Source organism: Camelina sativa, chromosome 19 (genome assembly GCF_030686135.1).
Source record: "Camelina sativa cultivar CO46 ecotype springtype chromosome 19, ASM3068613v1".
NCBI classification, from domain to species: Eukaryota; Viridiplantae; Streptophyta; class Magnoliopsida; order Brassicales; family Brassicaceae; genus Camelina; species Camelina sativa.
The window spans coordinates 1517994-1538998 of record NC_141898.1 but is presented as its reverse complement, the minus strand read 5'-3'; the positions used below and the strand labels follow the sequence as shown (position 1 = coordinate 1538998).

Genomic DNA, 21005 nt, shown 5'->3' with positions numbered 1-21005 from the left:
TACCTTAATCATCCTTCTCTAATTTCCCCATTCAACTTCCTATATAAAGCAAAGTTGCACCAAACAACCTGAGAAAAAAATATAAAGAACAAGTAAGCAAAAGCAGCTAAAAAAAAACATCTTCCTTAGTTCGTGGAGTTTTACACTCTTGGAACTTGTGAGAGAAGCAGTTTGAATACAAGAACTAAGATCACGTCAGGTAAAAAGAAAAATCATTATTTTAATGCAGTTTCCTGCAGTTGGGGGACTAACTTATCATTTGCCTTTTTGTGAACAGACTTTATGTGTTACCAAAACCAGCACCAAGGAAAGAACATCCTCTCTTCTTCAAGAATGCATATAACCACTGAAAGGAATCCATTCCTCAGAGGGAACAGTCCAGGAGAATCTGGACTCATCCTTTCGACGGATGCAAAGCCACGCCTAAAATGGACTCCGGATCTTCATGAGAGATTCATAGAAGCAGTCAATCAACTTGGTGGAGCAGATAGTGAGTTATATATATATCATTAGCAAAGAGAATTAATCATCTTTTGACCCAGCCGGCTTTTTAGTAATATTGTATGTTCTGTCTGTTGCAGAAGCTACTCCTAAGACAATCATGAAAGTCATGGGTATTCCAGGCCTTACCTTATACCATCTCAAAAGTCATCTTCAGGTAAGCCATCATATCAACACTAATTAAATACACACATATGCTTTTATTAACTTCTAGCTGAAAATATTCACAAAAGGTTGATTAACTTCATGAAACTGGTAACCAGAAATACAGGCTGAGCAAGAATCTCAACGGACAAGCTAATAGTGGCTTGAACAAGATAGGTAAAGTCTATTGACATTAACAAGATTCACAGGTTCATGAACTTACAAACTTTAAATTGTTACAAAGATCTAAATCTAGTATGTACTTGTATAGGTATGATGACCATGATGGAAGAAAAGACACCTGATGTAGATGAAATTCAGAGTGAGAATTTAAGCATTGGACCACAGCCGAACATGTAAAAATATGACTATTATTTGTCTATATATATCATCATCTAACGTATTAGCTTATCACAAAATGATCTAAACTACTTGCACACAGGAACTCGCCAATAAGTGAAGCACTGCAAATGCAAATAGAGGTCCAAAGAAGACTTCATGAGCAACTTGAGGTAGCATATTCATACAACACTGTTCTGCACTCTTATTAAAAACGTTAAAGATTCTTGCAAGTCATCAAACACTTATAGTATATCTAGAAAGAGAAAAAGCATTCAGTTTACATGTTGGTATTTAAAATTGAGCCAGGTACAGCGACATTTGCAGCTCAGGATAGAGGCTCAAGGGAAGTACTTGCAATCGGTGTTGGAGAAAGCACAAGAGACTCTAGGAAGACAGAACCTGGGTGCAGCTGGAATCGAAGCTGCCAAAGTACAACTCTCGGAATTAGTATCTAAAGTATCAGCAGAGTATCCAAACTCAAGTTTCCTAGAACCAAAAGAACTCCAAAACCTATGCCCACAACAGATTCAAACAACCACCTATCCACCTGATTGCTCTCTTGAAAGTTGCCTGACCTCAAGCGAGGGAACGCAGAAAACGCTAGAGAACAACAGAATAGGACTAAGAACATATCTTGGTGATTCAACATCCGAGCAGAAAGAGAATATTGAAGAACCATTGTTCCAACGCATGGAACTCACATGGACAGAAGGTCTAAGAGGGAATAATCCATATCTTTCAACAATGGTTAGTGAAACAGAACAAAGAATTCCATATTCAGAGAGAAGTCCAGGTAGATTATCAATAGGAGTAGGATTATTGCAGGGACACAAAGGTCATCATCATCAACAAGGCAACAATGAGTATACAGACGAAAGATTCAAAGACAAAAGTGAGGATCATAAGTTTGAAACACGAAACCACCGTAAAGGCATGGATTCAGCAACAGAGCTAGATCTCAACACACATGTTGAAAGCTATAGTACAACAACGCGTACGAAACAGTTCGACTTAAATGGTTTCAGCTGGAACTGAGAAACCCTATTAGGGAACTCCTCAATAGAAAGATAACGTTTTGAATCAAGATTCTTGATTGAGGATAATGTACCAAAAACTATTCATTGTTTATTTTTACCTCATATATACAATACAGAGAAGTACCTCTAATTTCATAGACTCAAGAATTACGAATTAACCCGAAGAGACACCGTCGCACCGGCGAATACGAACGGCCATTCGTCGGAGTTTGTACGGTGAGTCGAGAGAGAGAAACGTAATAATTGAACGCGTCAAACTGCGTTTGGACCGTACCAAACGTATCTTAATCAAACCAGTCAGATAATTTTTTTCTTTTCAGTTATTTTGTGGGAACATTGAAAAGCTCAAAAGCTTTCAATAAATCCGTATCGGACCGTTGAGAACTAAATTAATAATACACGGTAATTACCACTAATCACTCTTGTTCTTGCGTAAATAAACAACTTAACTAAAATGTAAACCGGTTCGGCTCGTGATTCATAAGAAAATAATTGAAATCACAGACCGGTATGGTCAGTGAACTTGCTCACAACCTCTTGTTCCATTTCCACAAGTTGGTGGCAAAAAGCTTCAACGTCTTTCACCTCTTCTTCAAACTCAAACCTAAACTCTCTCCATTGATACTCGTCTCCAGCTTCTTCTTCACTCGGTACCTTCCCCAACAACTTGAAACCTTTCTTATCCACTGATACCATATAAGCATCCTAATCGCGCCAAAAGAAAACACCGTTAAATGACCAAACTAACATAGAGAATCCGAAATCCAAAACTGTATACGCTTTTTTTTTTTTTTACCCTTGCGTTTATATCGAGATAGTATAGACAGAAAAGAATCAAAGCCCGTCTTCTTGATTCGTTCTTGTTGATTCCATCCACAAGTTTTGTAGACCAAATCCCTGTGAATTAAAATCCAGTGCAAAAAGCTTAACACAAAGCAAACCAAAAAGCTACAACGATAGCTTGGAATCAAATGTCGTTGGTTTCATTACCTAGTGGATCAGCTTTTGATAGTTCCAAAACCTTTAAGTCTATTTCTTTCGTGGCACCATTTGGGTCAATAAACATACATGAGCTGAGAAGAAAACCAGATAATTCATCATCATAAAATAATCTTTTGTATAATCTATATCATTCCTAAGACAATTATATGAATGTAAGTAAGAATAAATTAACAGTAAGATCTTTGTATAATGGGTTCTATATCATTGTATCTGCTTTTATTTCTTAAGACAGAGTTACATGAATGTCAGTAAGATTGAACAAACAGTAAGATCTTTTTCTTCAATTAAGCTCAAACTGATATATTAGTTTAGTTACGCATAAACAGAGATGGGTTTTGTGTGTTTTATACCTTGGAACGAACTTATAAATAACGTATTTTTCTTTTGCATCACAGACCAGGGCTCTAAGACTCTCACACCGGGAGGCATACATCTGATCACAAGAATTCAAGATACTACGAACAGAATTTGGACTCTCACTGATCGCTTTCTCTTCTAATTGTATAGCTTCCTCAACATATTTATTCACCGCCTCAACCTTTTTTATCAAGAAGACAAGGCAATAGAAAATGATCCACGTTTTTACCCTTTTCTCCAAATTAAAAGAAAGAAAGCTATGACTGTCTCCAAATTAAAAGTTCCATGGTTCTTACCCTTTTCTCTTTAACAGGGACAATCTCTCCAGTAAAAGCAACCCGGTCTGGAAGCTGCAAACAAAGTTAAACCCCGTTTTGAGTAAGAGTGATGCAGACTCAAAAACCTCCAATCTAAGATAAGACACACAAACCTTTCCTAAAGACTTGAAAAAAGCTGCAAGGGGAGCAGGATACGGATGGGCAATAGAAAAGGATCCACGTTCATCAAACATTATGTTCTGCCCAAAATCAGAGATTAGCTTTTAAGTCTATTACATTGCGAATGGTCAGCATTATAAATATACTTAAATCAATCAAAACTAAGTATGTAACAGTAAGAAGAACGAGAAAGCTTACGACATTGTGTGGTTCACTTTCTGGTACCCAGAGATAGGGCTTTCCTCGTCTCATCACGTACTTAATCTTTGAAGTATGTATTATACTAACCAAAACAGCCCAAAAGAAAACATCCCATGATCAACATTGAATCAGAACAGAAAAGCTTATTTTGCCAGAATCTGAGCTTTTTTTTATCTTCTTCATATCCTTATGATAACCAAATCTGGGGTGTTCTAAGTACCCATCAAGCAATTTCAAAACATGAAAAATTCGGGAAATAACCTAGCTTTATCTTCAGGTTTGATGGTATTTAGGTACCCTTGCCAGTTCGAAGCGATTACAGTCTGCAACAGGGAGACGAAATTAGCCGAGAAATTTTGAACCGAGACAAAGAAAGAGATTTGCTTTAAGGAAAATAGATTAGAAATAAGAGGAGGTACTTTGCATTTCTCGGCTAGTGCAGAGAGATTCGTCTTGCTTCCTTTCATCATCGCGCTCTATGCTCACCAAGTGTTCGACGAAATTACCTCTTTACGATCGCGCACCCTCACTCCCAATGTTTTTGGTTAGCTCTCAAGAAAGGTAACGGTCTGTTTAGAACAGCGCCGATGGCCCATTAGTGCTGTTAGAAATACCCAATAATGACTCCAAAATATCCAGGCCCATTAGATATGACGTTAAACACCATCATCATTACGCGCTTGCTTTAGCGCGTAGAACTGTTTGTCTGGTCATTGCATCTTCAACAAATCCAAATATATGTTGCTTTATCCGCATACGTGATACTCTTTTTTCTCATGTCGACGACTCGACTCCCACTAGTTTCTCTGGCTGATGATAATCAAATTTTTATAATATCTCTAGACCAACCGTGACTAATTTAATTACATGCCTTTTAAAGATGTGTTAATTATTCGTGCTTTGTTGATGGTGCTCTGCTCTCAAATCAAGAATCTCTATCGTCACATCTTATATTTGGTTGTTTCTGATAGTCCTTATCGGGGTTTCTTCTCGTAAGTAGTACGTTTGTAAATTCTCGATCGTGAAAAAGATAATCAACTTTTTCTAATAAACAAAACAAATTGAGTCTATTACACACACTACCTAACTATACTTCATCATGACTACTTTAAATTAAGAAAGCCAAAATATACACCATAGTTAATTTAAGTGCATCTATTTTATTTGATATATATAATATGATGAGACTTATATAATATTTTTGAAATTAATTAAGATTTTGGTGTATTATATATATATCATCATGTAATTTTGGAGTTATGTGGACGCAGAAAACCAAGTTGTTAGTATAATAGTATAAGGTTACGAAAGCGATATTAACCTGCAATTTTTTTACGTTTCATAATACGTACGTGTGAACCTCCACAACATAGAATCAAAAGCTTGAAGTATTGTACACAAGATTAACTTTTCATACTAGAAATAGAACTATAGTATAAATTCTTTAATCCTCATTCCAAACCACTAACATTTCGCCAACTACTATAAATGTTGGTCAGGCCTAAATAATTAATACATGCATGGTACAGACTACATACATAGCCTTATGCTAATTATGTTAACCAAATTACATATATTTTAATAAAAATTTGTGTTTATAGATATTTAATATTTTAATGGTCGGTTTTGTTTCAAAGGCCGGTTTTGACTCTGTTTCCTTCTTCTTCCTTCCATAGTCTATCTTACCTATTTGATCTCTTCTTTCTTTCGCTTACAACAGATCATAAAAAACCACAAAAATTATTTATATACTTCTTACACTTCTTCCAATCCTCTCATTCGTAAATTCCCATCAGATTCTTCCTTCAAAGTTAGAAAATTTCCAAGAAAATATAATCAAAGATCTCTTCTTTTCCACCATCAAGCACAAAACAGAGGAATCAACAAAAATGAATCATCGACCGAAACAGAGTCCCATAACTAACTCCACCGTTGTCTTTATCATCGTCTCCTCCGTATGTTTTTTCTCCGGCTGTGTCTCTGGCTTGGGAGTAAACTGGGGAACTATGGCGACTCATCAGTTACCGCCGAAGACGGTGGTGGAGATGTTTAGAGACAACAACATACAGAAAGTGAAGCTGTTCGATGCTGACACGAACACGATGGGAGCTCTCGCTGGCTCCGGCGTCGAAGTTATGGTGGCGATCCCTAATGATCTTCTCAAAGCCATGGGAAACTTTCAAAGAGCTAAAGATTGGGTCCAACGAAACGTTTCTCGATTCAACTTTAACAACGGCGTTAAGATCAAGTAAGTTTTAAAATTCTTTGTTTTTTTGTGATTAAATTACTCAAATTTTTAACGTAAGAAATATTGATATGTTAACATATAGACTCTTATTTTGTTTTGGTTATAAGTTATAACTTATAACCATGATATATAAACGATAGTATAAGGTGAAACTTTTTAGATATTGGGTGATCTGAAAAGGGGAAATCAGATATTATAGACCCTTTTGGGTTACTGGAACTTTACAGAACGATTATTTCATAACTTTTGTTACTGCTTTAACAAAGAAAAATAAAAATGTTGACAACTTCAAAATTAATAATTGATTTTGGAGGTTTATAATAGTCGTGAGCCCACCTGATTAGACAAACTGAGGTGAGCTCCAATCCTTTACACGTTGTTTTTGGTGTTATGACTTAGTTGGACAACTAAAATTTTTATTCTCTTCTAGTAATATTTATCTGTAAAATGCTATTATTGGTCGAAATGAGCGAATCATTTTTTTTTTTTTCATTTTATTATATCAGTTGTTAACCTGTTATTATAGTTTGTTGAGCACCACATCCTTTCAGTTATCTATATATGTATGTATATATTTTTCTTGTTAAATAATGTAAATTATTTGAATTTGGTTTATCCATATATGGACCATCAATCATGTGTGTGTATATCCCATATTCATAATTATTCAACCCATATTTCATATATATTCAAATATGGACCGTCATGTGTGTGTCAAGTATTTATTGCACATGATCCAAACGTTTTCTAAAACCAAAAAAGTCTGAATCTTTCTTTTTCATCAGTTCCTCTATATTGCAAAGATGCAAACTTTGCAAATATTGGATGTCATGTGAAATTTCACGCAATGTTATTATAAAAAATACCAATATGAATCATGTAATTTCTGAAATATATCACAAGAATATAGAATTTACTAAAGCTTTAAATTCTATTTGAATTATGATTTAATTTCAACTTTAGCAAAATCAAATTAGTAATATGAATTCAACTTTTTTTTTGTCTGCAGATATGTTGCCGTAGGGAACGAGCCATTCTTAACAGCATACAACGGATCTTTCATAAACCTAACGTATCCAGCACTCTTCAACATCCAAACCGCTTTAAACGAAGCTGGAGTCGGTGATTTCATCAAAGCCACCGTTCCTTTAAACGCCGACGTTTACAACTCTCCTCCGGACAACCAAGTCCCATCAGCCGGAAGATTCCGTTCCGACATCATCCAAGAAATGACACAAATCGTTAACTTCCTCGCGCAGAACAAAGCTCCTTTCACCGTCAACATTTACCCTTTCCTCAGTCTCTACCTAAGCAGTGACTTCCCTTTCGACTACGCTTTCTTTGACGGCCAAAACACCGTTAACGATAACGGTGTTATCTACACGAACGTCTTCGACGCTAGTTTCGACACGCTTGTAGCTTCTTTAAACGCGTTGAATCACGGCGACATGGAAGTGATCGTTGGAGAAGTTGGTTGGCCTACGGACGGAGACAAGAACGCAAACGTTCAAAACGCGGAACGGTTTTATTCCGGTTTGCTTCCGCGTTTGACGAACAACGTAGGAACTCCTATGCGTAAAGGTTACATTGAGGTTTATCTTTTCGGATTTATCGATGAAGATGCAAAAAGCGTAGCGCCTGGAAACTTCGAACGTCATTGGGGGATATTCAAATTCGATGGCCAACCGAAGTTCCCGTTTGATTTTCGGGGGCAAGGGCAGAAAAAGTTCTTAACCGGAGCTAGAAACGTTCAGTACATGCTAAACCAGTGGTGTATGTTTAATCCTAATGCTCGTGGCAATATGAGTAAGCTCGGAGATAATATAGACTACGCGTGTTCGCTTTCAGACTGTACCGCTTTAGGTTCCGGATCATCTTGTGGCAATCTTGATGCGAATGGGAATGCGTCTTATGCGTTTAATATGTATTTCCAAGTGCAAAATCAAGAAGCTCAAGCTTGCGATTTTGAAGGGCTTGCGACGATCACTACTAGGAATATATCTCAAGGACAATGTAATTTCCCGATTCAGATCGGAGAGCCATCATTTGGTCATTATGATTATAGCTATAGTTCGATGGTTAGGTTATGTTTGGTGATGAGTGGTTTGGTGTTTCTTCTCCTAGCACAATGAGATTAATTAAATATGTTTCGTTGTATATGACTGATTCTTTGGGTTAATCAATCATTTGATTCATAGATTATTTGATATGTTTGTTTCCATTATATCAAATTTACACCGTTTGAAATTTAAAAGGCTTTGATTTTTAAAGAAGACTAACCTCTCTGTCTATTTACTAGAGAGATCCACCATTAGCAATAATGACTTGACCGTTGATCCATTCGCCAGCGTCACTGGCTAAGAACCCAACGACAGGTGCGATGTCTTTGGTCTCACCGATCCTACCGAATAAGTTGAGTGACTTTACTTTCTCAACAATCTCATCGCTCACTCCTGTAAAAAACATATCCGTGGCGACGGCTCCAGGAGAAACACAGTTCACTGTGATATGTGTTCCTTTGAGCTCTTTGGCAAGAATCTTTGCCATGGCTTCTACTGCTGCCTTTGAAGCCGTGTATGAGCCATAGTGTGGATGTAAGGATTGGACCAGTGTAGTTGAGAGGAGGATGATCCGGCCACCGCCTCCACGTTTTAGCCTGTTCGCAGCTTCTCTAGCGCATAGAAACGCACCTCTTGTGTTGACACTGTTACCAATCAACGAATCTGATTAGTAGTAACAATGAGAAATCATGAATTTTTCATTTTTTTATAATCGCGTTTAAGTAATAAGGAATAATCAATTAGATATGAGTTAAGATAAATTGACCTGATGATGCGATCAAAAAGCTCAACTGATGTATCTGAGAGAGAGGAATGATTAGGATCGGCTATAGCAGCTGAGTTAACCAAGATATGAACCGGCGACTCGAAGACACGCTCTGCCTCATCAAAAAGCGACTTCACCTGGCTAGGCTCCGAGATATCGGCCTTCACCACAATGACACGTGGGCTTTTAACGTCTTCTGAATCATCGTTCTTGGGACGGTTCGCTGTAATCGCCGCCGCAACTTTGTCGGCCTCGACGGAGCTAGTGGTGTAATTAACGACGATCCTAGCCCCACGCTCGGCAAGGTGGATAGCTATGGCACGGCCTATACCTCGAGACGATCCCGTAATTATAGCGACTCGGCCGGCGAGGCAAAACGTGGGAGACGAAACTGACGACGCGGCAGCCATACGAATGAGAGATTTTTTTATTTTATTTTTTTACTAAAAATTTATTAGTGTCATTTATTTAGGGTAGACAGTAGTTATGACATCGTGTTATATGTGTGTAAGACAATTGTAGTGGTGATCGTTAGTTTTGTCTGGATCAGTCTATTCGTATACAATTTCATTTTGAATTGCTTCAATGTTTGCTTTTGTTTGGAATGAATGACTATTAATTTTGTAAAAAATATTACATAATTTCGTTTATATTTTACTATTTTTCTTTATTGTACTCTAAAATGTAGCCACTCGTAAAATTTTAAAGAAAGAAGATTATGTGACGGTAGACAAATACTAGCACTTATATGATATCAGACTTGTTTATCCGGTTATCCCCATTATATGCCTAAATGCTTTTATGCTTTTCCGATGTGATGCTACAAGAATTTTCTAGTACTAATTCACTTTTCTTTTTTGTTTTTAATAATATCTTTTTGTCTCCATCATCAGAATGAAGAAGAACAAGTTCGACAATCTAGATGGTTTGCATCAAATCAATAACGGAGTAAAAAAATACAAAAAGGACCACAACTACTTACAAAGAAACAACAATATGGATATGAAAAATATTCAGAGTAAAGCAAAGAGATAAAAGATAAGATTATTTTGTTATTCTCCGAAATAAATAATTCCAGTGCCAATTTTGTTTTGTTATTATCAAATATCAAGTAATCAAAAGGAAAAAAAAAAAAAAGAGAGAAAAGTCACATGTCACGTGTGGAGTGAACAAATCATAATCCTAAGATAAGATTTGACAATGCCAAACTGTCCTCCACAAATAGAAGAGAGAGATCACACTATCTTTCAATGTGGACCCCACAATTTCCATATTCCTACTTTTTATTTTTTCTTCTCACACACACATTCTCAAAAAAGAAAGGTCACCGAGGAAGAGCTCGCCGGAGAAACTGAGCTAGCTGAGCCGGAGCACTAAGATGCGGCAAATGTCCTTCAGTTTTAAGCTGCTCAACGGTCGTATCTCCACCTAAATGAGTTCTCAAATACTCCGCCACCGAAGCCGGAACTGACACATCCTTCACCGTCTGAATCACGCAAGTCGGAACCCTAACCAACCCGAGGACTCCTCTCAGATCGCTGTTGAACACCGTCCTCGACACGAACAGAGATATATCCGGACGCATATTGAATAAAGTCCTACTAAACTCTCTAACCGCCGCGGGAACATCAGCTCCAACGGCGAGCGGAGCGAAACCGTGAACCCAAGCTTCGTAGTTAGCTTCCATAGCCGAGAAAACTTTCTCGATCTCTCCTTCTTCGAACCCTCCGTGGTAGTCCTCGTCGTTGAGGAACCTAGGAGAGAATCCGATGAGAATCAGCTTCGAGAAAAGCTCAGGGCGACGGATCGAAGCTATGATTCCGATCATAGCGGAGACGGAGTGGCCGACGTAAGCGCAGTTTTGGATCCCGAGGGAATCGACGATGTTGAGGAGATCGTCGACGTAAGGATCGAGAGTCGTGTAGCGGTTGAAGTCGAAGTAGTCGGGGTTGACACTGCCGGCACAGACTAAGTCGTAGAGGACGACTCTGTAGGATTGGGTGAAGTAAGGAAGGATCAGGTGCCATGCTGATTGGTCTGTGCCGAATCCATGGGCTAAAAACAGGATCCGATCACCCGTACCCACGACCCGAACATTTAGAGCTTCTAAGATGTTGTGTTGACTCATTTTTTTGTGTGTTTGGGATGGTAAAGAAGTGGGTTGGGTTGGATACTGTTTATATAAAAGCTTTGTGTAATTGGGTAGGTGTGTGTAATGAAAAATTCTTTTTTTATCATCTTTTCTTTTCCACTGCAATTATTTATTTATTATCCAATACTTTCGATTGGCTTTTTGAGTTTATGGATACAAAGAGCATGCGTTGATTATTCGTCACACAAATTTGATATTTTATTAAAAAGATTGTAAGATGCTTCAGAGGTGGTGTTTGGTTGCACTTGAGATATTCTTAAACCATTTTTCTTTTATTCTGTAGTTTGTATTCGTATGGTGATTAAAATTGAATATTATAAAACATAAAGTGGTTTCAATGAATGTGTCAGTACGAAGACACGAGTTCGTAAAAATGACATTAACTGTGGATATTAGCGGATATAATAAGGTTTTGTAAGAAAATATCTATATTATGATTTATGGATGTCGACGACGACGAAAAAAAAAAGAGAAATTGGATAAATATTTTTGGACGTATATAATATATGCTGTAGGTGAAGTAAATGAGTGTTTAATATTACGGCTGTGTGTATTAATAAAAATGAATAAGACGTTTTATTTTAAATCTGTGTTATTCCAATTGAACCCCCAATGTTTCAATTTTGACAAGTTTTAACACCCAATTATTTCTCAAGATATCCGGAGGAAGAAGAGGCTCCTCTCCAAGAGTCAAAAGACCATAATCTTTTTACACATATCCACCATTAACAGGAATGATCTGACCATTGACCCATTGACCACCATCACCAGCCAAGAATCCAACAAGAGGCACCACGTCTTTGGCTTCACCAATCCCCAAAAGGAGACTCTGCTGCTATCTTCTCAACCAACTCCGGGCTCTTTCCATCATAGAACATCTCAGTGGCTATAGGTCCTGGAGCTACACAGTTCGCAGTGATTCCTGTCCCTTTTAGCTCTTTCGCAAGAATCTTGACCATAGTTTCCACAGCTGCTTTTGATGCTGCATAGGTACCATATCCTAGTCTTAAGGATCGGGTCGTCGAAGATGTAAGGAGTATGATCCGACCACCACCTCCTTTCTTTAGCCTATTCGCTGCTTCCTACGCTCCTCTTGTATTGACACTACCAGTCCATAAGAAACAAAACAGAGTATTATTGGATGTAACAATGAAACTACACATACAAAATCTCACCAGGGTTCAACAATGACTGAAACAAAGAAATCTCAGTTGAAAATATACTAAAGGAATCAGCTTTTCAACTCAAAACCATAGCCCATTGTCACATCTGATTATAAACTACAGTCCATAAGAAAGAAACAGAGGATTTTTGGAGATTAAAGAATGCACCAAGTGTAGATGTAACAGTGAAACTATACATACAAAAGCTCACTAACATGGAACATTTGATCTTAAAGGAATCAGCTTTCTAACTCAAAACCATATGCCATTGTCACATCTGACATAAACTACACATACAAACCATAGCCCATTGTCACATCTGATTAGAACTTAGACTTTATCATCTCACATTGTACAATTAACCTAACTAATTAACAAAAAGTTGTTTGCTTTTCTATGATTAAGAACCTAACCAAATGAATGAAACAGTCTCCATGTATACCTGAAAATGCGATCGAAATCTTCAACTGATGTGTTAGCAATCGTAGGGTGGTTGGGATCGAGAATCCCAGCGGAGTTAACCAGAATGTGAACCGGCGATTCAAAGGCAGTCTCAGCCGCATCGAACATCGATTTCACCTGGCTTGGTTCAGAGACATTGGCTTGAACCACAATGGCTCTTGGTCCTTTTCCTGTGACTTCTTCCCTAACTGGGAAAGCGTTGATCTCAGCCGCGGCACGCTCGGCGTCTGCGGCTTTAGATGTGTAGTTGATAACAATTTTAGCGCCGAGTTCAGCTAGGTGGATAGCTATAGCTCGGCCAATTCCACGGGATGAGCCGGTGACAATGGCGACTCTTCCGGCGAGTGGAAGCGGCGGTTGTGTAGCCATGAAAACGATTCGAATTTGATGAGTGTTAGTAGTAGTCTGATGTAATGGGACTGATGAACCAATCGGATTGGACTCTGTTTTTATATATAGATTCGTTTGACAAATCAGCCTCATGACTTTTTATTTTAACAAATTGACCCCTACCCGCTTCTTTACAGTTTCCCCCTTTTATATCTGCATCTTTATACAATACGCCCCATTAGTATATTGTGGAACTGTCCTTTTTTAAAAATTAAATCACTTTATTTTTTTTGGTCAACATAAATTTACTAAAAAGTTTATAATAAACATTATAGTTTTGTTAGAACAATAATATTAATTTAAGCTTGAATTACGAATTTAAATCTTAATTCTTTTTTTCAGTCAATTATTTTTGCTACCAAATTTCACTGTTTTGCCAATTTAGAAGGATTGATTCAATTCAAATCTTGAGATGCCTAATTGAAAGAAAAAAAAAAAAACAAGGCATTGGATCAGGACCAAAAATTGGGGGAATGAACAAAGGGAAATAAGATTCATATGAATGATAGTAAGAATACACAGATTTAATACCATTTGACTACTATTTAGAATTTTCCATAATAAAAAAAAAAAAAAAAGAATTTTGGTCAATTGGGACAAAAATGGAAATTTAATCAATTACGAGATTCTATAAAATATTATCTTCCTAAAATAGTAACAGAAATTGAGAGGAAAACAAATTCTTTAACTTAATGACGAGAAAATCCCACAACTTTACCGATCTATCTAATAAACCCATAATTCTATTAATTCCCATTATCTTAATCTTTATTGTTGGGTAAAAAATCTCCAAAGTATCTTAATCTCTTATTACTATTCCAAAAGGATCATAAGATTTAAGAAGTTACTGAGGAGAGAGTAAACAAGCATTCACTTCAATAAATTCAATTTTTTTGTTTTCTTCCTCAAAACGATTTGTAGAGGCTCTAGTTTGATAAATTGAAAACATTGGTACCGTTTCGATAAAAATAAAAAATAAAAAATAAAAGAAAGGGATCTAAACCCTAAACAAACCCGCCCATCTCACCAAACTCACAACATTCAAAATTCAAAGTTGAATCCTTTTTTTTTGTTTTCTGGTTTCCTTCGCATCGTATCGTGAAGAAGAAAGAGAAGAAGAGCGATTACTCTATTGGGATCTATCTATTAGATTCTTGTTGGGTCTTTCTTGAATTTTGTTGGGTCAATCTTCGCTGTGAGGCCACTGGTACGCTTCTTTCGTCACTTTCGCGACTTCACTTTCTTTGAATTCTATATACTCTGTATTTTTTTCGATTAGGGTTACTCTTCTTTCATTCAATTATATTCAATTCGTTTTTGGATTTGTAATTCCAGAGACCAAAGTTCGTGTATTTATCACTTTCCTTCGTTGGTTTTTATGTAATTATGTTCACAGATGATGATGTTCGTTCTTTTATGTAAAAAGATCAGTTTTTTTTTTTGGGGAAGTTTACGTAATCTAATCTATTCAACCTTCTTTGGAATTTCATAATTCATCCGGAGAAAGAATGATGTTTTGCGTTTTGGTTTCACCAAAATAAATTGATTTGATTGAGTTTGGAATTGAATTTGAGTATTGGTTTTGGTATAATCATAATATGAGAATGTGTGTTGATTGATTTGTTTTCCTTATTTGGATATGGTTGAGAATCACTTAGTATACTCATTTTGGTAAAGTTATATTATTAGGATGCACGATTATATCTGATTCTGTATAATACTTCCTGTCACTTAAAGAGACTCAAGAGAATTTAATCTACTGTTCTTATTGAATTCATTGTGGCTTTTTTTTGTTTCCAGAGGAACCAGGAGTGGGGAACAATGGGTAGAAATATCGGTTCTGCATTTAGACAAGAGTTGTTTAATCTTGATAAAGATCCAGATTCACACAAGACTGCAATGAGCAATCTGAGATCGATTGTGAAAGATTTGGATGTAAGGATGATTCATGTCTTTGTTGATCAACTTTCTCAAGTCAAAGAGATTGGTTCTGAATCTGGTGGCTACACGGTTTCTCTCTTTGAAGACCTTGCTCGTTCTCATGGAGTCAAAATTGCTCCTCATGTAGATACTATCATGCCGGCGATCATAAGGACGTTGAGTTTCAGTGAAGGGTCTTTACGTGTTCAACAGGCTTGCTCTAAGGCTGTAGCTGCTATGGCTAGATTTGGAATTGATCCTACTACACCGGGAGATAAGAAAACGAATGTGGTTCACTCTATTTGTAAGCCGCTCTCTGATTCTCTTATTGATTCTCAACATCAGCAGCATCTTGCTTTGGGATCTGCTCTTTGCTTGAAGTCACTTGTGGATTGTGATAATTGGCGATCTGCTTCTAGTGAAATGGTTAATAATGTTTGTCAAAGCTTAGCTGTTGCCCTTGAAGCCACTTCAAGTGAAGCTAACTCTCATATGGCACTTGTTATGGCACTTGCCAAACACAATCCTTTCACTGTGGAGGCGTATGCAAGGCTTTTGGTGAAGTCGGGTCTGAGGATTCTGGATTTAGGTGTTGTTGAAGATGATTCGCAGAAACGGCTCTTAGCTATACAGATGCTCAACTTTCTGATGAAGAATTTGAATCCCAAGAGTGTTTTTTCTGAGCTAGAGCTTATATGTCACGAGATGGAGAAACACCAAAAAGATGAGGTGCATTATGTCAAAATGGCAGCTTATGAAACCATAAGACAAGCAGAGATATTAATAGCTGAGGCAGATCCAATGTTTGATGCAGAGAACTGCAAGCCCCGAAACTTGCTCAGTGGATCAATCAAGTCTACACCAAGTCTTGGAGCACATGATGGGAGTGTTTATAGTAGACATGATGGGAGTTGTGTAAACGATCGAGACGAGGATGATGTTCTGTTTTCTGGTGTAGGCAGTGGAAGAACTGCTGTTTCAGGCTCTCCTTTGGTTGACTACAGAGAGAATAACCAAGAAACTGATTCTGTAATCGAGAGTCCAAGATATGGAAATCAGGTAAAATAACAACTTTAAAACTGCCTTCCCTTGTGTGTCCTTTTTCAGTGATTTTCAATTGTTCTGCTTCTTTGATTTCAGATTCAATGTTTTGGTGTTGAAGATGGGAATATTGAGTCAGTTTGGTTCCATCAGCGGAACAGAAGCTCTGAGTTTAATGAATCTGTGTGCTCTAGGACGAACCGCTCAAGAAGTTCCAGACGAAGCACCAAGAAGAGACAGTCAGGAGACATCTGTTCAAAACATCACAGGCATGGTTTCACACAAGATCCATTCACTGAGTTACTAGACAACAGAGAGCAGCTGCAACAGTACAGTGAAAGCTCATCATCATCATCAATCTATGATACATCTGGCACTACTAGTCCAACCAACACAACAGAAGATATCTATGAGAAACCGACAGAAGATATCTATGAGAAACCGAAGTCAGATCTGGATTCTGAGGCCAAACTTAAGACAGGGGAGACTGAAATAGACCCACGTCTGGGACGGAGCAAGCGTGTGTTAAAACTGGGGCTGGGTGTCTTCTCTATTGCAGTTGCAGGGTTTGCTTCTTTCATGTGGATGCATCTCCAGGATGATATGATGCCTCATCTTGTTCCGACGTAATGTCTATGGGATGAACATAAAGAAGCTTACAACTTACATAGGTTCGAATTGTAGCTTAGTTCCCTTGTCCTTTTGTCAATGTGTGGATCATGTTCAAATACAAGTTTGTTTGTTTACTTTTCCTGTTAACCCAACTAATATTTTCTTAGGTTCAAAGTTCTAGCTTGGTTCTATTGTTATTTTATCAATGAAAAACCTTATGGATACGTCACTTGTCCAAAAGTCGAAGCAAATCTAAACCAAATTCACATTAGTTCAAAATTAAGCCACAACCGTTCGAAGTCTTAACTGAGAGAATCCTAGTAACAATTTCACTAACCAAACAAGACAAAAATTAAAAAAACAAAAAAACAAAAAGAAGGCAAAACACTTAAGTTGGTGGTGTATACAAAGATCACAAATCTTAAGCTGAGACATACCAAAATTTCCTCAGAACTGAAAGAACAAAGGGTTACAAAAGAAGAGAGTTTCACTACGAGGTATATATTCTCCGGCTTAGTCTTCCTCGGCACCAGCACCTGCGGCGGCAGCTGCATCTCTCCTTGGTCCACCAGCAGGTTTCGCCATTATAATCTGCACATTTTACACATATTAGAGTATAAACATGCAGGTTTTAGAATACTTAATGGATATCTATCGAAGGAACTGAATATTGAATCAAGAGTTTGCACGAACAAGAAGAGTTTGTAAGATATTGCATTCAACAAACAATATCTTTTTCCTTCATGTTATAATTCAACACCTTAAGATATCAATGAAAAATTGCTTCGTACACCGAAAGATTAAATCAAGTCAGTTAGTGCATACCTGGTCTACACGAAGCACAGTGCATGCAGCATCTGAGGCATATTTAAGAGCAAATAACCTGCACAAAGACTTGCACGTCTTAGTCATCAATTAAAATGAATGGTCTTCTTTGTAAGTATCAGAAAATTCTACTCCAGTTATTATAGGTTCAAGAACAACCGCTAAACAATTATGGAGAAGTCTGATTGAAAGATCTGATGGCGGAAAGACAGTGTGAAACTTACTTGGTTGCAAAAAGATCCCATACTTTCGTCTCTGAAACATCTTTACAAGCACCTTCCTCTAAGTCAATGCCTAGTTTTGCGTTTCCAGATCCATGTCCAGTGTACAGAGCCGCTATGATTTCCATTGCATTGAGGCCAGCATTATCTGCAAGGGTTTTGGGTACAAACTCAAAACTCTCAGCGTATTTCGAGATAGCATATTTGTCCAACCTGAAATACAGAAGTGAAACCAGAGTTTAGTTGCCAAACCATAGACAGTTTTGCATAAAAAGCTAGCCTCAAATGGATAATTTTTGAAAAATTACCAAAAATGATATCATCTAATAATTTAAGTAAAAGAAAGTACCCTATTTCTGCATTGGCATATTCCTTCAATCTTTGAGCCAATTCTATCTCAGTAGCTGCAGCCCCAGGAACAATACGGCTGTCTCTGCACATGGCCTGAGAAGAAAATATAACTAATCAGTAATCATAGTCAAGATATATACAATATATTTGGTACAAAGGAAACTAGACAGGGAAAACAATCTTTAACCCAGCAGATAATACCTTGTATGTATTAACTCCATCATCAACAGCTCTCTCAAGGTCGTCCAAAATGCTATCTGTGCTTCCACGCAAAACCACGGTAGAGATGGAGTTACCACCTTCCTCGTTTCTAGCAATCGTGACCTAAAGACATCACAAGAAGACCGAGAATTGTCTATGATCAATGAAAAACAAAGAAATATTAACTTAAACGATAGGAAATGACTCAGAGTACTTACTGTCACGCCACCAATTTCCTCAACTGATATAGAATCAACATATCCCAGATCATCAGGGCTTGGCCGGCTAAGCTTCAACTGTTTGATAATTAAAGTATTAAAAGGTAGGAAAAAAACCACCCTTGGATACTCATTCAGGTAGCCAATTAGAAACACTTACATGCGCAACAGCTCCAGCTGTACGGCAGAAGCGCCTCAGTTCAAACTTTGAGCTGATTTTCAATACCATTATCCTGCCATGAAAAATGTTCGTATATGAAAGGCCAGTAAAGACATGTAATATCATATGAAGCTACAACCGGACAATGGGGAATCAGAATGCGGGTAATAACAATCGTAAAAAGGAGTATAAAAAGTTATGATCTAACATACTTGTAGCGTTCACAGAAATGCAATGCCATTTCTCCAATCGATCCCCCGCTAACAATGACTTTGGCTCCTGATTCAGCAACAGCTTTAATCAACTCCTCAACTTTAGCTTCCTCTGTTTTTGCATAGTTCTCTAGCTAGAAATCCAAAATAAAAGGAGAAATTTGTCACAACAACGATTTGAAAACACACAACCATCCTTGAGGAAGCATATATATAATAGACGCCAGAAATGTAATTTTCACATTTTAACAAGAAAGTAACAAATTCAAGTGCAGGTGAAACTCGTATGCATCATTCATAAAGAACCTCATCTTGTTCTACCTCATCACACTGGAAGCATACGGTAAAAGAATAAAGATTCCAAACTTAAAGAAAAGACTAACCTGCTCAGCACTATGAATGAGGACAGTTCCTTTGGTCTCTGTTGCATTAGTATCAACGCCACCCGCAAATACAGCAACCTGAAGAGAGAATAAAAATGATTCAGGGACATCTAAGGGCCAAACATTGATCAATTCCAACAAAAACTTGGTCAAAAGCATAAACACAAGAAAAGGATCTCACCTTAGCCTTCTCCATCCGCTTAATGCTACCAACAGCATCACTTTTCATGACCATACCACGGACTATGCAAGAATTGTGCAAGCCTCCTCCCAAAAGCTTGGCAACACGGACGTTATCAACATTGAAATTCGTAGGATTCTTTGGGCAGACTTGAATGCATGCCTAGAAAATAAGCGAACCCGTCAAGTAAAAACTAAATCTACCAAAACCAAGAAAAAAAATAACAATCTGAACGGTGAAACAGGAAACAAACAGATAGCAAGGAATAATTACGTCAGCAACTAAAGAGCATATGATCTCTTCTTGTCCAAACTGCTTGCTTGCAACAGCTGCTCTCATCCGGGAAATAACTTCATCCTTGTTACGCACATCCATGGTCTGAGAACCACTCTCAACAAGTTGTTCCAAAATTTCAACAGTCTGCACAATCAATAGCATTAGTCAAACACTCATCAAAGGAACACATTACAAAACACAATACAGTAATTCAGATATTCACCAAACCAACCAACAAACCTTATTGATAGCTTTAGTATATCCACTAATGATCTCACTGGGATGAAGCCCCATCCTAATAAGCTCCTCAGCGTTTTGAAGAAGCTCACCAGCAAAAGAGATAACCAGATTTGCACCATCTCCAATCTCTTCTTGCTGTGCCTTAGCAGCTAAAACCAAAAGTTTAGCAGCCGGGTGCTGAATCTCCAGTTCGTTCACAATAGTACCAGCATCACTTGTCACAAACAGTTTATCCAAATGATTGATAACCATTTTATTCATTCCTGAACAAAACCATCAGAAAACAAAACAACTCAGTTCTAATCCGAAATCTGAATCCCTAGAAACAACAGATCAAGTTTGGACAGATCCTACTAACAAAGCGAGATTCATCATTTCCAATAATAGATCAAGGGACAACAAATCAGGGGAAGTTTACGAACCATTAGGGCCGAGAGAGGTGCGGGTAATGGTGGAGAGCTCCTTGCAAGCTTCAATGTTCTTAATGACGGCTTCGTCGAGACCCGAGAGATGTCTGTAACCTTCTTTAAGCATCGATTGGATACCATATGGCTGCATCGACATACCTACCATTTTCTCAGGTAACGATCTGTATACGCTTTGAACTTTGGGTCACTAGAACAGAGAAGAGCAAAAAAACCCTAAAAGCGAAGAAGAAGAAGAAGAAGCTCTGTGTTTGTTTTTTTCTTTTCTTTTTTTAAAGTTGTTTAGAGAGAGAGAGAGAGAGAAAAAAAAAAAGCTCTTCTGTGAGTTGAAGTGGCCCGAGATTGCCCTAGAAAGAACCTCGTGAGGTTTTTATAACACTTCGTTTCCTCTGTAAACGTTGTCGTTTTACTATTTAAGGTGATGGGCCAGAGAGTGAGATCTTTAAATCTTTAGGATTGAAATTCTTATTATAAGAA

At 37.6% G+C, this 21005-nt stretch overlaps 7 protein-coding genes and 1 pseudogene across 8 annotated transcripts; 3 read left to right on the top strand and 5 right to left on the bottom strand.

The window, feature by feature from the left end:
• Positions 1–70: 70 nt before the first annotated feature.
• LOC104764039 (myb-related protein 2-like) lies at positions 71–2161 on the top strand. The gene is made up of 7 exons (XM_010487471.2): positions 71–199; positions 278–490; positions 582–658; positions 765–822; positions 917–1001; positions 1088–1157; positions 1294–2161. Exons 2-7 carry the CDS (start codon positions 283–285, stop codon positions 2020–2022), a joined length of 1227 nt encoding a protein of 408 aa, XP_010485773.1. The 5' UTR covers positions 71–199; positions 278–282; the 3' UTR covers positions 2023–2161.
• A 204-nt stretch (positions 2162–2365) lies between these two features.
• On the bottom strand, positions 2366–4645 carry LOC104764037 (uncharacterized). Its single transcript, XM_010487470.3, has 9 exons — positions 4441–4645; positions 4283–4344; positions 4019–4103; positions 3814–3900; positions 3680–3733; positions 3377–3564; positions 3015–3097; positions 2821–2921; positions 2366–2729 (listed from the first exon to the last, which is right to left on the bottom strand). Exons 1-9 carry the CDS (start codon positions 4489–4491, stop codon positions 2523–2525), a joined length of 918 nt encoding a protein of 305 aa, XP_010485772.1. The 5' UTR covers positions 4492–4645; the 3' UTR covers positions 2366–2522.
• Positions 4646–5533: 888 nt separating this feature from the next.
• LOC104764035 (glucan endo-1,3-beta-glucosidase 8-like) lies at positions 5534–8471 on the top strand. Its single transcript, XM_010487468.3, has 2 exons — positions 5534–6269; positions 7279–8471. Exons 1-2 carry the CDS (start codon positions 5911–5913, stop codon positions 8399–8401), a joined length of 1482 nt encoding a protein of 493 aa, XP_010485770.1. The 5' UTR covers positions 5534–5910; the 3' UTR covers positions 8402–8471.
• On the bottom strand, positions 8439–9686 carry LOC104764036 (NADPH-dependent aldehyde reductase 2, chloroplastic). The gene is made up of 2 exons (XM_010487469.3): positions 9096–9686; positions 8439–8973 (listed from the first exon to the last, which is right to left on the bottom strand). Exons 1-2 carry the CDS (start codon positions 9503–9505, stop codon positions 8565–8567), a joined length of 819 nt encoding a protein of 272 aa, XP_010485771.1. The 5' UTR covers positions 9506–9686; the 3' UTR covers positions 8439–8564.
• Positions 9687–10167: 481 nt separating this feature from the next.
• On the bottom strand, positions 10168–11462 carry LOC104764034 (strigolactone esterase D14). Its single transcript, XM_010487467.3, has one exon. The coding sequence runs from the start codon at positions 11221–11223 to the stop codon at positions 10420–10422; it is 804 nt and encodes a 267-aa protein (XP_010485769.1). The 5' UTR covers positions 11224–11462; the 3' UTR covers positions 10168–10419.
• A 359-nt stretch (positions 11463–11821) lies between these two features.
• On the bottom strand, positions 11822–13277 carry LOC104764033 (NADPH-dependent aldehyde reductase-like protein, chloroplastic; annotated as a pseudogene). The gene is made up of 2 exons (XR_015591533.1): positions 12853–13277; positions 11822–12351 (listed from the first exon to the last, which is right to left on the bottom strand). The product of XR_015591533.1 is annotated as an NADPH-dependent aldehyde reductase-like protein, chloroplastic (transcript).
• A 997-nt stretch (positions 13278–14274) lies between these two features.
• Positions 14275–17059, top strand: LOC104764031 (protein SINE2-like). The gene is made up of 3 exons (XM_010487465.3): positions 14275–14469; positions 15063–16241; positions 16323–17059. Exons 2-3 carry the CDS (start codon positions 15084–15086, stop codon positions 16851–16853), a joined length of 1689 nt encoding a protein of 562 aa, XP_010485767.2. The 5' UTR covers positions 14275–14469; positions 15063–15083; the 3' UTR covers positions 16854–17059.
• Positions 17060–17086: 27 nt separating this feature from the next.
• On the bottom strand, positions 17087–20916 carry LOC104764032 (T-complex protein 1 subunit theta). Its single transcript, XM_010487466.3, has 13 exons — positions 20526–20916; positions 20104–20366; positions 19861–20007; positions 19588–19749; positions 19407–19484; positions 19024–19157; positions 18812–18884; positions 18652–18729; positions 18434–18556; positions 18231–18325; positions 17885–18094; positions 17661–17718; positions 17087–17426 (listed from the first exon to the last, which is right to left on the bottom strand). The coding sequence occupies exons 1-13, from the start codon at positions 20674–20676 to the stop codon at positions 17349–17351; spliced, it is 1650 nt and encodes a 549-aa protein (XP_010485768.1). The 5' UTR covers positions 20677–20916; the 3' UTR covers positions 17087–17348.
• Between the last annotated feature and the right edge of the window lie 89 nt (positions 20917–21005).

Coding starts and splice junctions, on each gene's coding strand:
- LOC104764039 (XM_010487471.2), top strand. CDS start 283: ATGTGTTACCAAAACCAGCACCAAGGAAAGAACATCCTCTCTTCTTCA. Junction 823..916: donor TAGTGGCTTGAACAAGATAG/GTAAAGTCTATT, acceptor GTACTTGTATAG/GTATGATGACCATGATGGAA. Junction 1,158..1,293: donor GACTTCATGAGCAACTTGAG/GTAGCATATTCA, acceptor AAATTGAGCCAG/GTACAGCGACATTTGCAGCT.
- LOC104764037 (XM_010487470.3), bottom strand. CDS start 4,491: ATGATGAAAGGAAGCAAGACGAATCTCTCTGCACTAGCCGAGAAATGC. Junction 4,345..4,440: donor CACTAGCCGAGAAATGCAAA/GTACCTCCTCTT, acceptor TCCCTGTTGCAG/ACTGTAATCGCTTCGAACTG. Junction 3,901..4,018: donor AAAGTGAACCACACAATGTC/GTAAGCTTTCTC, acceptor GATTTTGGGCAG/AACATAATGTTTGATGAACG.
- LOC104764035 (XM_010487468.3), top strand. CDS start 5,911: ATGAATCATCGACCGAAACAGAGTCCCATAACTAACTCCACCGTTGTC. Junction 6,270..7,278: donor AACAACGGCGTTAAGATCAA/GTAAGTTTTAAA, acceptor TTTTGTCTGCAG/ATATGTTGCCGTAGGGAACG.
- LOC104764036 (XM_010487469.3), bottom strand. CDS start 9,505: ATGGCTGCCGCGTCGTCAGTTTCGTCTCCCACGTTTTGCCTCGCCGGC. Junction 8,974..9,095: donor CTTTTTGATCGCATCATCAG/GTCAATTTATCT, acceptor GATTGGTAACAG/TGTCAACACAAGAGGTGCGT.
- LOC104764034 (XM_010487467.3), bottom strand. CDS start 11,223: ATGAGTCAACACAACATCTTAGAAGCTCTAAATGTTCGGGTCGTGGGT.
- LOC104764031 (XM_010487465.3), top strand. CDS start 15,084: ATGGGTAGAAATATCGGTTCTGCATTTAGACAAGAGTTGTTTAATCTT. Junction 16,242..16,322: donor GTCCAAGATATGGAAATCAG/GTAAAATAACAA, acceptor CTTTGATTTCAG/ATTCAATGTTTTGGTGTTGA.
- LOC104764032 (XM_010487466.3), bottom strand. CDS start 20,676: ATGGTAGGTATGTCGATGCAGCCATATGGTATCCAATCGATGCTTAAA. Junction 18,326..18,433: donor ATGGAGTTAATACATACAAG/GTATTATCTGCT, acceptor TTTTCTTCTCAG/GCCATGTGCAGAGACAGCCG. Junction 18,095..18,230: donor TATGCCAATGCAGAAATAGG/GTACTTTCTTTT, acceptor TCTGTATTTCAG/GTTGGACAAATATGCTATCT.